Source organism: Lepidothrix coronata, unplaced genomic scaffold, assembly GCF_001604755.1.
Source record: "Lepidothrix coronata isolate B3197 unplaced genomic scaffold, Lepidothrix_coronata-1.0 Scaffold23, whole genome shotgun sequence".
In the NCBI taxonomy this organism is placed as follows: Eukaryota; Metazoa; Chordata; class Aves; order Passeriformes; family Pipridae; genus Lepidothrix; species Lepidothrix coronata.
Window position 1 is genome coordinate 1,900,551 of NW_016690203.1, and position 14,451 is coordinate 1,915,001.

General features: G+C 45.9%; 1 protein-coding gene across 2 annotated transcripts in view; it reads right to left on the reverse strand.

The window, feature by feature from the left end:
• Nucleotides 1-3,358: 3,358 nt before the first annotated feature.
• The window catches only part of TFAP2A (transcription factor AP-2 alpha), a 19,207-nt gene continuing 8,114 nt past the window's right edge, over nt 3,359-14,451 (reverse strand). For both annotated transcript variants that reach the window (XM_017808645.1, XM_017808644.1), the window contains exons 2-7: nt 13,987-14,421; nt 11,027-11,078; nt 9,108-9,339; nt 8,089-8,207; nt 5,667-5,808; nt 3,359-4,081 (exon numbers count right to left, since the gene is read on the reverse strand). In XM_017808645.1, coding sequence (XP_017664134.1) covers nt 3,793-4,081; nt 5,667-5,808; nt 8,089-8,207; nt 9,108-9,339; nt 11,027-11,078; nt 13,987-14,421 — 1,269 coding nt within the window. In that variant the 3' untranslated portion in view covers nt 3,359-3,792. The remainder of the gene's footprint in view (nt 4,082-5,666; nt 5,809-8,088; nt 8,208-9,107; nt 9,340-11,026; nt 11,079-13,986; nt 14,422-14,451) is intronic.

Consider the following 14,451-nt stretch of genomic DNA (forward strand, 5'->3'; position numbering starts at 1 on the left):
GGCTGTCCTTGTTCACGGTGAAGAGCACCAGGCTGTATTTTGGTTCACATGTAGGAATTAGCTTAGCATGGCAGCTATGGTCTAACATTCAGCCACCACTCACCCTCATTTCAACTGATCTGGGGGAAAAAAAAAAAAACAACAGATTTTTGTTTGGTATATAAAAGCATGACCTAGAATTTCACTGCTGCACCTCAATCAGAACGTTAAAAATGCACCCAAAGAACGCTAAAGTAATTAGCACGTTTTGGTAACTGCATATTGGTCACAGCAGACGAGGCTGAACCAAAGCTAGTCTGATTTTCATTATCGCCTGTAAAATCCTTCCTTAGAAATAATAGTAATAAAGAAATCCATGCAAGGTCATTTCATTTCTAGTTTTTGGTGGCTTGCTAATGCAGCAGCAGGATGCTTAAAACGTGCTCTCCTAGCATAAAGTAGCTAATTATATCTTTAAAACATTATTTATTATTACCTTATAATGTTCTAGCATAAGACTGCTTTATACATTGCCCAGTATAAAATGATTATATTGGGTACAGGTTTCAAAAAGTAACAAGCATCTGTAAATCCAGATATGAATGAATGGTATTTAATAAGATTGTTTTTGTTTAAAAATGAGTATTTATGTGTTGCTGTAGAAAGAGCAGCAATGTATTGCTGTTTATGAATGCTATTGTGCCTGAGGTTAGGATCCCACACACAATCTGAGATGCAGCCAAGAAAAACAGCCCTGATAGACAATGCTTCACTTCACCTGCTACAATACTGTGCATTTCATTTATGTCAAGAATATGTACAGTTAGGGTTCATTCACCTCATTATTTTGTTACATCTACTTTACGGTTAACCAGTCTCTCTTGGAAATAATAAATAACTGTTTTTAAAACAATTGCAGCTTTGCATTCAAAAGATCCACTTTCAATTTATGAAAAAAAATATTCACCATTTTTATAAACTAGCTGGCTCTTGAAAATAGAATTTAGACTCCACCAACTCTCTTTCTGCTTGGAAAGATTGATTTTACACTGCCTTCCATAAGTAGATTACCAAAGCAAAATGAAACATCTTGGGCTTTATCTAATGCTTTGCTTCACCAGCTCTACCAAACGTCAAAATATATGAGTAAATGTTAATTCTCTGTGCAGCTTTATTGTAAACATCTCCCTCTTAACCTCCTCAATTTCTGCCTGAGCAAAAAGGGGGAAAAAAAGGAGAGAGACAAAGTCAGGGAGGAAAGGAAAGAGAAAGAGAGAAAAATCAGTCACCACCACCAAAATACCATCAGCACTTAAAGGAAACCCTCTCTTTAAAATGCCTTTACATTCTAAACTGCATTAAGTCTCCCTTCCTATGATATAACATAATCCAGCCTGATCCTGACTTCACCTACCCTCCGGGCCAAAGAAAATAGATTCAAAATCTGAATTCTCACATGTTTTTACAGCCCGTCTTCAAGATGTACACTCCATTTTTTTAAAGCGAAGTTCCCTATTTCACAACTGGTTTCCACAAGAAGAAACTCAAGATAAAAATTTCAGTCCCTTATAAACTGACACAACCATCTCAAAATGTCAGTCTGTGCATTCCACTAAAACACGAACCATCAATCAGAAATAATCTGTCTCCTGCAAGATTTCACTAAAGTTCACAACCGTGAGATGATTTTGTTGGCATCGACTACGGAGCTTTTCTATTCAGTTGAGGGGGAGGGAGCACCCAGCTCTGATTCATCAGTATATAATTTTTTTTATAGCATTAATTTTCAGTATTTGCTCAGTAATGATTCTTTTTAAAGTGTCCTTCTTGAGACGTGTTTTTTAATCTCTGCTCTCCGTTAGGACAAGTACATGCACAAAATTTTATAGGCTTATAATTCTGTACGCTATATATATACATAAATAAAAACCTAGAGGTCAACATAAATAAAATAAAACTTTATTTTTTAAATAAAATTATGTTTTGGTTAAAGAAAAGATAGTGTGTCATTTTGTTAGTAGTACAGACAATTTTTTATCCAAAAGAATACATTGTGCTTTATTGTGTCATTTGTCTGAATACAGACTCAGTGGAATATCTAAATGATACCCTGCTCTGAACTCCAAGTTGAAAGTAAGTTTTTATTATACTTGAGGGAAACAATGGGTTCAGCTGCTTATTGCAAGGAGCAATTGTCAAGGGAGAGTTAAACTCAATTACTGTAACCATACTGAATAAAAAATACTGCCAAGAACAAAAATACGCCTGGGTAAAGACAGCTACTGAATAAAAAAATCGACATAAAGCGTATCAAATATTTATTTATCTGGGCAACAAAGGACTATGATACATTGATAGGCATGGAAACTACTGCCGGCACAACTCAATACAATACAACTATAACTGCTTCCAATATGGCCAGTGGAAATACAGGATACCAGGTGGTCCCGAATGTTTGAAGTTCTTTGGGAAAAAAAAAAAAAAAAAGAGAAGAAAAAAAGCAGAAAAATAAAAACAAAAGAAAGGGAGAAAGAAAAAAAAAGAGGGGGAAAAAAAGGAAAGAAAAGCTAAATCTGTTTTAAAAGACAATATTAATTTATTGCTCTGTTGGTGCTTTCGGGAGAAGGACAGTGGATAAAAATAACTTCTTTCATTTTCCACAACACATAACGGTTGTAAAACCACTAATATGTTTAAAAACCTTGCCAGGGTCCAACATCACTTTATTTTATCTTCAATGAGAAACTAAATGTCATACTAATTATATATAAAAATTCATGTTTTTTTATTTGTTCAGCTGCTTCATTGTCGCCTTTAACATGCTACAACAGGGCTAAAAATGATGAATCCCAGAGAAAAACCCCCAAAAAACCTCTGATATCTAAATAAGTACCATGAACCACATGATGAACTAAGAGGGGAAGATTTAAAACCCACTAAACAAGAGGTAAACGAGATCACCAGATAAATAAAAAAAGGCTTAAAACAAACTCACCATATTTACAATTCCCATTAAATTACACATAAATAAATATATACATACATGAACACTGATTCCCTTATATAATAACCGTGAATCGTGTTGCAATAGAAAGTTCAAGTTGGTCGCTTTACCTTGGACAGGAAAAAGTTCTACAACTGAAGATATGACATGGAACCGCTTGTGTTTTGTGTTCAAGTTTATTCACAATACTGATAAAATGTCATCAGTCCTTTTTGCCTTTCGTATGTCTCCTGTTGCTGTTGTACTTTTTCGCTTTTTTTTTCTTTTTTAATATGGCTACAATCTTAACTGAAGTTTATGTAAGGGAAGGTGGTGATTCAGTCCGGTGAAGCTCATAGAATTTTTAAGTATTATTTATTTCTTTTTGTTTGTTTTTTTTTTAATATATTTTTAGAAAAAAAAGTCCTTTTCTTTTTTGTTTTGTTTTTTTTTGTTGTTGTTGTTGTTTTTTTTCCTCCTTTTGTTTTATTTAAAAAAAAGTTCACAAACTCAAGACAGAACTTTTTTTCTTTGCTGGCTCCGTCCCCCTGTTCTGTTCTCTTAGGCTCCAAACTGGGGTAAATCGATGGTGGCAATGGGGAGTCAGGGGTAGGGGGGGATTTAAGAGGGAGCAAATGGAAATGTGGATACTAGGAAGGGGTGCAGAGAGAGGGCAGAGCAGTCCTGCGGAGTCAGAGAACAGGACTGGCAGAAGGACGCTCATTCTGTTGCTGTAGCCTGGGGTGCTGGGTGCAGGGGAGAGGGAGGGAGATGAATGGATCGATGGGCTATGAGGGGGGAGGGAGAGGAGTGTGTGTGGGGGGGGATCCTCACTTTCGGTGCTTCTCCTCTTTGTCGCCGCTTTTGGTGCTGTTGTCTGTGTGGCTGTTGGGATTGTTGCTGAGGTACATTTTGTCCATGGCCTTGAGCGCCTCGGTGAGATAGTTCTGCAGGGCGGTGACGGCAGCACACACCGCCGGGCTCCCAAAGCCGTGCGAGATGAGGTTGAAGTGGGTCAGGCAGCTCTGGATGCCCGGCTCCAAAATGGGGTTGGGCCGTGAGTTCCCCAGGGGAGATCGGTCCTGAGCCAGCAGGTCGGTGAACTCTTTACAGATCTGTCTGTAGCATAAATGGAGCAGAGAGACGGAGGGAGGGAGCAAGGGGAAGAGAGAGGGAGGGAAATGAACCATCACTGGTGGCAGCAAAGCCTGTGCATTCTCCCTGCCAGATTGCACAAGCCCCTGGATCAAGGGGGCTGCTGTCCCCGAGTGCAAACACACTCTCTCGCCTCTCCCTCTCTTCTCTACGCATCCTTCCCCCTAATTCTCACATTTCCCCAGCATGTACAAACCTCTTCCCTTCACCTTGCATGCACACACAACTGCACACCACATCATGCCCTGGCCACAGCCAACACACAGGCAAGTAACAGGCACACGAGAGACACCCGCCTCTTGCCTATCCCTGCCGATCTCCATATCTCAGCTCCCCAGCACTGTCTCCACAACCACACATTCCTGTTCAGCTAGAGTTTGGAGCACATATGAAGTTTAAAGTTTTCCAGCAGGCTGGAAGGTAATAGATGGGCCGCGCTATCCAAAGGTAGGTTAAGGGATTTATCCACATCTTGGAAGATCCCTTTCCTTTGGGGGTGAGGGAGAGGAAACTGAAGAGAGGTATAGGCCTCTTTCTTCACAAGGCTAAAACACACCTGTGTGCCAGGAAGAATGACTGAGGGCAGAGAGGGGACTTGAGGCTTTAAATTAGGGTATTCTGAAAAACTTATATATGTACATCTCTATCTCCAAATCCAAAGGGACTTTTCCACAGAGGGGAAAGCTGACGCTAACCAGGGTCTGGAAATTTCCTTCCAGGGAGGTGGAAAGGGAGGATACGAGGGCACAGTGCAGAAAATAGATTATATCATCCACTCACTGCACAAATGGTTGGGGAAATAACACACCTTATAGCAAGAGAGCTGAGAGGTATGTTGAAATAGTTGGTATTCTAAAACCCATGTTAATGTCTTCCAGCCATAAAGTGTCTCCCATCTTCAACCTGTGCCCTCTGGCACTGTGCCCTTTGGTGACACCTCCACTGGTAATTAAGGGCTACTAAACAACCCTTTTAATTTCCAGCAAACATACCATAACAATCATTTTCTTTTCACGCACCACCTGGAAATCTAGGCAGCCCCACCAGTGATAAACTCCACTAGCATTTTAACTGCATACAGATTGTCATTTAAAATATATGTTTAATATCCCTATATTTGCTAAGTAACAGAGCTGCTTAGGCAGAAAGAACCATTGCGGATTTTAATGAACTGAAATCAGTATAACATGCCAGTTTTATTTTACTCTCAATGGGAAGCCTTCCCTTTCTACCTAAATTGATAAGCTAAGTGAACAGGCCCAGAAAATGTTTTGCTCTGAAGAATTACTCCTTTTTCTGTAACTAAACACCCACCCACAATTTTCACAACTCGCTTTCAATGTAATCTGCACAAAGTGACTTGATGGAAACCAAGCTGGCTTATAGAGTTCTCCTGTATCAGGAAGGCAAATACACCCCCTCACAATTTGCGAAACCATCAACCACTGGTTATGTGGCAAACAAATATGTTCACAAATAAAAGCCCCAAACCCGGGTTTGTTCCCCTCCCTCATTTCTGAGCAACATGCCAGAAAGTTAAATGTCTTACTTTGTAGCTAGAAGCATGTTTTTTCTTGTGACTTGCTCGTTTGGATCGGAATGTTGTCGGTTGAGAAATTCAGCTACTGCTTTGGCAGGAAATTCTGTCTCACAAACGTACCCAAAATCTCTAGCTAGATGTACTGCTTCTCCTGAATAGGGAGTCATGGGTGGAATGGAAAGAAACACACAGCTCATCAGTACACATCCTACAGAGGCAAAAATCCATTAGAAAAAAAAAACCAAAACCCAACTACATTCTACTTGGGCTTTTCCTCTAAAAGGCTTGGACTTTTTCTCTTTGATAAAGGTAGGGCAAGAAATGCTAATTACATCTTATCTTTCAGGAGTTTTCTTTGCTTCAGACAAAGGCAATGGAAATGTGTATTTTCATGACAATCATTACAAGTGAAATCTCACATAAGGATTTTTAAAAGTTTACGTTGACTAACAGATACTTGCAGACAGACAGGCTCCATTCACCTAGACTGTGTGCTTTGATTTACATATCCATACCTATAGAGAGCCATTTATGTACTTTTTATTCACAGCTATTTACTCTGAAAATGTGTTTGCCTCAGCCACATCTCTATATTATTTTGCAATGCATCAATGATTAATATTGATCATAATTACTCCTAGAGCTGTTCTAAATAAAATGCATTAAACAGCTAAGTGTTTAAAATTTAACTTGATCGCATATAATTATATGTTCACCCCCAAACGATTAACCATGAGAATTTTAGGGTCATTCCACCGAGTCTGTCTGTTTTGTTGATTTTCAAATCTTTGGTTTTAATTTCCTGAACCAGTTGGTTTTTACTGCAGGGCTTCCTGCCATTAGCTCTAGCTCCGGAAGAACGCATGCGCCAATTAGAGCTTCAAAGCCTCAGTCCAGTGAGCTTGTTTCCATAAAATGGAGCGGATCATAAACAATAACAGTACCTAGAAAGTGCCTCATCGCTACAGGACTCAAAGCCCCAGCAATGTTTATACTATCATCCCCCCAAAATTAGCCACCATAGCTAAGTTATCTGAAGATAGGGCCTCTGGTTTTGTTTTTTTAAAAAATCATTCTTTTAAAGCCCTTGTATGTGAAAGCCAAACAGAACAATAGATTACCATAAAACCTTCTCCATATTCATTAACATCACAAATAGTGTTAAGCATCTACCAAATCTAGACTTTTTACAAGTTTTGCCCTCGTGATGTGTTAATGCAATCGCAAAGCCCTTTCAAAAACATGAAGATGCGGTAATTTTCACGCAATATAAATATAGTTCGTTCACTAATCCTGATGTTTAAAGCCTGGCATCGCAGCGCTTCTTTCCCCGTCCCCTTTGAACATGAAACATTTCTCGTAGACCGTGAAGCAAAAACAAAACAGATTCCCGCCTACACAACCAAACTTAAGCTAAACCCGCGCAGCTCAGGCTGAGTTTAAAAGTGCTTTGCAAAATGAACCAGTCTAAAACGCAGCAGAACCCATTAGTAAGGGGAAAGGAGAAGAACTATTTGCATGCCTTGGGCATACTTTGTGTCAATTAGTGTGCAAGAGCCACTGCTTCAAAACTAAATAACTGTATACGCTTGAGGTTCCCACCTTCCGGTACAGACGGCATAGGACATCCCAAAGCATTAAAAGTAACTTGCACCTTTTCTGGCCAGAGCAAAGTAGAGGAGAACGATACAGCCAAAGGAACATGTGTTCTGAAAATGAAAACCAACAGGGAGTGGGGGCTGGTGGTGGTGCAACTTTGAGGCTTTCAGGACACCATTAATTCATGGCTGAGGTCAAGGATTCCCAAATTAATTCAGGAAGTAATGGTCATGCATTTCTCAAATGCAGATGTCAGAAAAGTTAAATGATTTACTGTTATGTGGCTGTAGGCTGGGAAGGAGAACAAACTTAAAGTAGCTGCAGTTTCTGACATTTAAAATTGCTTGGCTGTCCACCTGTGGCAGAAGGACAGCAGTGAAGTATCAGAGGCTCTGCTGCCTGTAACTTCCAACTCAACACTCGGGGGTCTCTTATGGAGCTAAGCCTGCAGCCCCTCTTCATAGGCATCCTTCCCATGCTGCTCCCAATGAGATCTGCCTACTAGGTGGAAGGATTACTCACTTGAAAGCAAGATGGGGCCCTGAAAACATCTCTCAGAAGCTTAAAAGCAAATAAATGGCAGAACGCATTACTGAGTCTGCAGGACTCACTCAAGCCCGTTTCAGGTTAAAACAAAAAGCAAAGGCACACAATTAATATGTTCTTTTTCTAAGACATAGAAAATAAAGCCCTTCCAAATGCCAGTAAGCAGCACCGACTTTGGGGAAAGAAAAAAAAGCCATGAACAACCAAACATCACGTTTTCTCCCTTTTGGCAAAAGCAATAGGCACATTTTCCAAACAAGCTCTCCCAGCTCTTTGAGTCACTTACCCTCCACGAGTGATGTGAGCAAGGTAACGTTAGCAGCTTTACGCCTCCCGGCTGGCAGGTTTAGTCCTATTTTGTCCAGTTTCTCCCTCAGAGATCTCCCTCCGTTTTTAGACTTTGCCCTGCTCCGCACAAAAAGGCATTGAGAAATGGGGCTTGAGGGGGACACATGCTCCTGCTTTAGCTCCTGCCCACAGATCCCCCCAACACATCGCCTTCCCTTGGAGGGGGGTAAAGGGTTTGGGCACATGGAATGGGATAAATGGTTGTGGGTGGCTGAAGACCAACTGTTGCTGAAAGCTGAGTCTCAGACACAGGGATGGTTCTTTGGATGTTTCCATGTCTAGGGAACAGGGGCCCTCACTAAAGTCTGGATCAGGCCAGGGCTGCTGAGGAGCTCTGAGGTAGCTGCCTCCAAGGTGCCATGGACCGAGGGGCAGCTTCTCCCCAGGTGTTACAGGAAAAGAAGGATTTGTAAGGCTGGCATCGCTGCCCTCACACCAAAACCTATGTGGCCCATCTATGGCTTTTTAGCAGAGCCCTGTACTAAGTGCTAAGTGGGCCTGTGGAGATGCGAGCTGCCTTAATTAATTCTGGATGTTATTCCCTGCCCGGGCGCTGCCTAATCGCCTGGGTGAGGCCACAGAGGTGGGAGCCCATGGCAGGGTGCCGGCCAGCAAACCACTCCTATGGGGCATGGGAGTGTCTGTGTGGGGTGTCCATCGCCGTGGCAGGGGAAGGGACACACAGGGGTCCCCAAAGCGGGGCATCGGGGACGACACAAGGCTGCACGTTGCCATGGCGACAGCGCACGGACCACCACCCCCCCTCCCCTCCCGCGGCCTGGCGGTGCCTCCCGGGCGGCCGCGCGTGCCCCGCCCCCTGGCGGCGGCCGCCGCGCTTCCCCCCGCGCCGCCGCCCCGCGTGGGCGCTCGCATCCCTGCCTCCCTCCTTCCCTCCTTCGCTGCCGCCCTCCCTCCCGCACGGCATCCCGCCTCCTCCCGCGTCCCCCCGCCCCTCACCTCCGGAGCACTCCGCCCAGCAGGGAGGCGTTGAGGCACTCGGGCGGCGACAGGCGTCTCTGCACTTCCGCCACCGTGACCTTGTACTTGGAGGTGGAGCTGAGCAGCGAGAGGCGGCCCGGCACCGAGCAGAAGACCTCGTTGGGGTTCACCACCCCGCCGAAGAGCGCGTCCTTGTTGATGGGGATGGAGGAGACGGCGTTGTTGTTAGACTTGGAGAGGGACACGGGGCCTGCAGGGAGGGAGGAGCAGGGAGGTGAGGGTGAGGAGCGGGCGGGGAGCCGGGGAGGGAGGGGGAAGCGCCCGAGCCGCTCGCTGCGGCCGGCCCCGGCCCCGCACCGCCCGCGGGGCAGCGGGGAGGGAGCGGGGGCGCCCCTCCGCTTTCTCGTCGGGGGGCGCAGGGAGAGAGCGGGACAACCCTCGACAGCAGCGGAGAACCCGGCGGCCCGCGCAGCCCCGGCCCGGCGCACGCTGTCGGTGAAGCCCGTCGGTGCGGGCCGTGTCCGGCGGCCCGGGCCGGGAATCGCGGCTGCCGTGCTCGCGAAGCGCGGGCAGCGCCCGGGCAGCGGCGCAGCTCCCCAGAGGCCCCGCCAGCAGCGCGCAACTTCTGGCATGGAAAACCCGTAACGCAGCGAGGAGCCTGCGCCCCAAAATATAGCCCGGCCCCTGCCCGGCGGCGGCGGGCGGGGAGGTGCCGGGTCGTGCCGCCTCTCGGCTGGCGGTGCCCGCCGGCCTCGCGTCCCGGCCGCCTTCCCTTCCTCCTCCTCCTCAATCCGCACCGCTTGGCGGGCGCAGTCCAACCAAGCGGGGGGCTCTCTCCGTTTTGGATAGATCACTTGTGACATTAATAGCTCTGGGAAGGCTAATAGATACAACAGGAGTTAAACGAACTCTTGAGATTACTAATAAAAGAGCCAATTATCATGTCGACTTGGAAAGAGCATCTCTTAAGATTTATCCCTTGCACATCTAATTTGACGTGACAAAGGCTTTACGGGGAGGGGGTGGGGGGGCAGAATGAAACTTCAGGTTCGCTGGCTGTACAGCTATTGGGGTTAGAGAGGAGAGTGCCTCTACTCAGCATCTCTTCCGGTGGTGGCCAGGGTACCCAAATTCCAGGCGATCGCGCAGCCGTGGCACCCCTCAGAGCAGGCAGGAGCTAGCTATGCCTTCAGCCCTGCCCATTTTACTCCAACAGCAGTTCACTACACAGCATCCAAATGCAAATCCATCGCTTTCCACCAAGAATTGCCTTTGCAAAATGCCCTGTGCCACCTTTACTAATACTTCGGTTGTCCGAAGAAAGATGGGAAATGAAAATCGACTGAAAACATGCAATAAATATTTTGCTCGATTTGGGGACCAGCTTCCAAGCAATTCAATTCGAAGTGAAGCAAGCGCACGAAGCCAACGAAAACCAAAGCACCCTGACCGACAGGCATCAGTTTCAGAAACTGGCCCCTTGTTCTCCACCATTCCACCTCATCACCGTCGTGATTTAAGTAAGAAAACCCGAAGGAGGGGGAACAACAATTTCACTTTCTCAGCCTCGTTTACCAACAACGATTCAAGCCCACTGCTCAGCTAGATGCATGGGTCAAACCATGAAACCCAATTGTTCGCTAATGCACTAAAAGACCGGGTCGGATTTTCTAGATCATCTGCTAACATTTTTCCTCGTTAATGACAACAACAATTAAAATAGCCGGCAAACATGGCCTTTTAAGAAGGCGCATTTCAACCCACATCGCCCATTTTTCTTTCTCTGCTTCCAATATTTTGGCCAACAGTACATGCCAGAGGAAGGAGCCCGGGGCCGGGGGGGCTGGAGGGGAGGGGGGGGAGGCCGGGTAAGTCCTCCATTCGAGCAGTCCCCAGCCTGTGACGACATGTTTGGTATGCGCAAGGAAACGGCTTACCTTTCTTAATTACAGTTTGATCTGGGATGTTAAGACCGGGGTCTTCTACGTGCTGCAACAAAAGGAACAGGCAGGGATGTCAATGTACAACCACAACAAAAGGCAGGGAGGGCCGAGGTGGGATGGGGTGCGGGAGAAGTTGTGTGCCCCCCTCCCTCCTTCCCGGGCACGGTGTGGGGAGGGAAACAACAGATCCTGCACGGGGAGAGGGGGAGAAGAGGGGATTTGCGGGGATTTCCTTTATCGGGAGGAATCCTGCATCCCTCCCAGCTCTTTCCCGCGATCCCCAAGAAAAATATAATAAATCACTCACAAACCCCCGGGGCCCAAGTGGCCTCCAGCTTCTGCGGGCTTCCTCATCCCGTCCCTTCCCTCCTCCCCGGGAAGCAGCCCCGGCCCGGCCCGACCCTTCTCCGCCGCTACGCACTCTCCCGCGCCCGCGGGAGGGAAAGCACAAAGGAGTGGGGACCGGTGCGGTGCCGGGGGGGCTCACGCATCCTGCGCGGCCCCGGGCTCCCCCACTATTGTCCCCTCACAGGTTCCGCGGTCGCGCTACAGCTGGGGTTCGCGCGGCGGAGTCACGACGTGATTAGAAAGTCAAATGAAATCATGTTTTCTAATTCCAAAAACTGACAGGCAATATAATGTCTGGCTGTGTTTACAAATTAACACCAGTGCTGCTGAGATAGAAGATTTCGCAATCGTTACAAAACCCAGGCATTACCATTTAAAAAACTATTACTTCCTTCTCTAGTCTTTGTCCAACAATAATACTGATTCTAACATTTTCCATTCTGTCTTGGATTTATGCTCCTGTTAATTGTGCCTGATCTCAATGATTCCGGGTGGATGGTACTAAGTTGCTTTATTACAGGTTTTATTATACTCAATGCTCTCATTTGTAACTTGCCTAAAGTGCTTCTGGATTTAAGTATAATTAAATTGAGAAATGTTCAGAAATGACTACTGCTGCAGTTCTTGTGTTTTAACTATATGGGGAAATATGATCCCTTTATGCATGCACCCTAAACCCATAAAGTAAATGTAGTGTGGCATAATACTTTTATTTGTGTTATTTCTACACATATTCCATACAGGGAGGACTGTTAAGTTTAAAATCCCACAGAGATATTTATGATTAAATAATTTTCACCATCTACTTGACTTTCTTAAACATTTAGCGGTCGTTTTTATTAAAGATTAACTGTTGCAGCAACGGAAATATTAAAAAGACGACCCTCCCAGCCCAGATTTCTGTAGAGGATTATTTAAAAAAAATAGATAAAATACTCTTAAAAGATACATCCTCCTATTTTATACTTTCCCTCATGAAGCCCGCTGATTCAATTTTACAGAGAAAAAAATGGTTTGGCTGGCTCAAGGATTTAAACCAGATGGCATTCGGTTTTCACAAAGTATAGCAATGCTATTAATTCATAGATCTGCAGAGGAGGCTTCCAGAATCACCCCACTGCCATGGAGCACAACTGAGGAGAGGGAGAATTCAAGAGAACATTTTAGGTCATGTTCTTCCTACAGCAATCAGGGGCTTGCAGTCAACAAATTAGTTTATTCTTACGATTGCCTCCATGTTATTTTATATCAAGTTTAAAGAATTGACCTGCTTTTAACGGATCCAAATTGCTTACTAAATCCTCCACTTTGGGAAATGTATGCGTTTATTGCAAAACTGCTAAACACAACCAGCAATTTTCTGTGGCTAATTTAGCCAGATGAGGGCTGTAATAAATTCACTATTTTCCCCAAGTATAATTTACAAAAGATTTCAAAATGACCCCCAAAAATAGGTAAGTTCATATGAACATTATCCTTGCAACATGAAACTGTACTCATTAAACTGTCAGCAAATATATTGTTGTAATATTTGATCCTGTAATTTGGGATGGCATTTCAGCAAAAATCACATCCAGATACCACAGTTCCCTCCTCCTCTTTCCTTCTGCAAGTCGAGCAGCTTCGGTCCCTCAGCACAAGCTCTGTGGGCTTTAATAAATTTATTGCCATGTTCTAATTCCATTTTCAGGGAGAAACCCAGAAAGATGAACTTTGATCATGACCGATCATGTTGCATAAGGCCACTTTCCTAACTGAACAATAGCCCTGGCTTGCTTTGTAAGTAGCCTGTGTGCTAATGTCATGCTTAATTAGAAATCATTTTTTAAATCTGTATTTATCGATAACAGAATTAGGTCCCCCAAATAAAGCATCCTCCAATAGGCTCTCAACATTTAATTTAATATAGGGTGTAGCAGGTCTGGCTCAAATTCGATAACCTATAGCTAATGATTTATGAGGTCATCCCTTTGCACCGCTACTAAAAGAAGGTGGCAGCGTTTTAGTATACCTCTTCCCTGATTTGTCAATTAATTCCTTTAGAGAAGAGGGTCTGCCCATACCCTTTATAACTTTGGATGTGGTTATCCTATATGCAAATCCTGTAATCGCGGGATACCGATTTTTCCTTCTCTGGCCACTTTCACCTACTTTTTTTTTCCCGTTATGTTTGCCTGTGAGGACATTTAATGACATCTCGCATTTCAGACTTGTGTTTTTCCCAAGGCAGCAAGAAATCCCCAAATGCACAGCCCTGTGGTGATATTATATATTCTTCCAATCGTAACAGCTTATTGTCATTGAGAAGGAAAGATATTGTTAACGATGACAGTAATTTGATTTATTTATATTTTAGCGGGCGCGTTAGCGGGAGGCATTGCGCAGGGACGAGCTGCGAGAACCTATTGTTCTAGGTGGGGGCTTCACTTTTCCTGGGGGGCGGGGGGGAGTTCTCTTCTTCCCTCCCCGTTTTCTTTTTTTTTGGGGGGGCGGGGGTCCCCCTCCGTCCCTCCCCTCCCCCGACGTTGGGCTCCCGCGGGGAGGGGGACGGGGAAGGAGGACGGAGAAGAGGGACGAGCGGGCCCCGGGGCGGCCCCTTGGCTTACCGGCACGTCCTCGATGGCGTGGGGGATGGAGTGGAGGGGCAAGTCGGCCAGCCCCGAGCCCAGCCCGTGCGGGGCGTGCAGCAGGTCGTCATGCCGCCGGTAGTCCCTGCGTGGGTCGAGCCCCGAAAGCTGGTGGGGTAAACCCCGGTGCGTGTGGAGCAGCCCCGTTTCCTGGCTCTGCCTCTGTCCCGGCCATCCTGGGTGCTGGGGCTGCGGCTGGGCATGGAGGGGGTTGAGGCTGTACGGGTCGTTCACGTGGGAGTAGGGGTCCTGAGACTGGGGGTAGATGGGCTGGTAAGGGGGGGGAAAGTAGGGCGGCTGGAAGTCGGCGTTGGGGGTGTGGGAGAGCGGCGGGGCGCTGGTGTAGGGAGACTGACCCACGGTCCCCAACTGGGGTAGCCGGGCTGTCCCGTTGCTGGTACTGTCGTGGCGCTCCTGAGGTGGGGAGCGGGAGCGGGAGCGGGA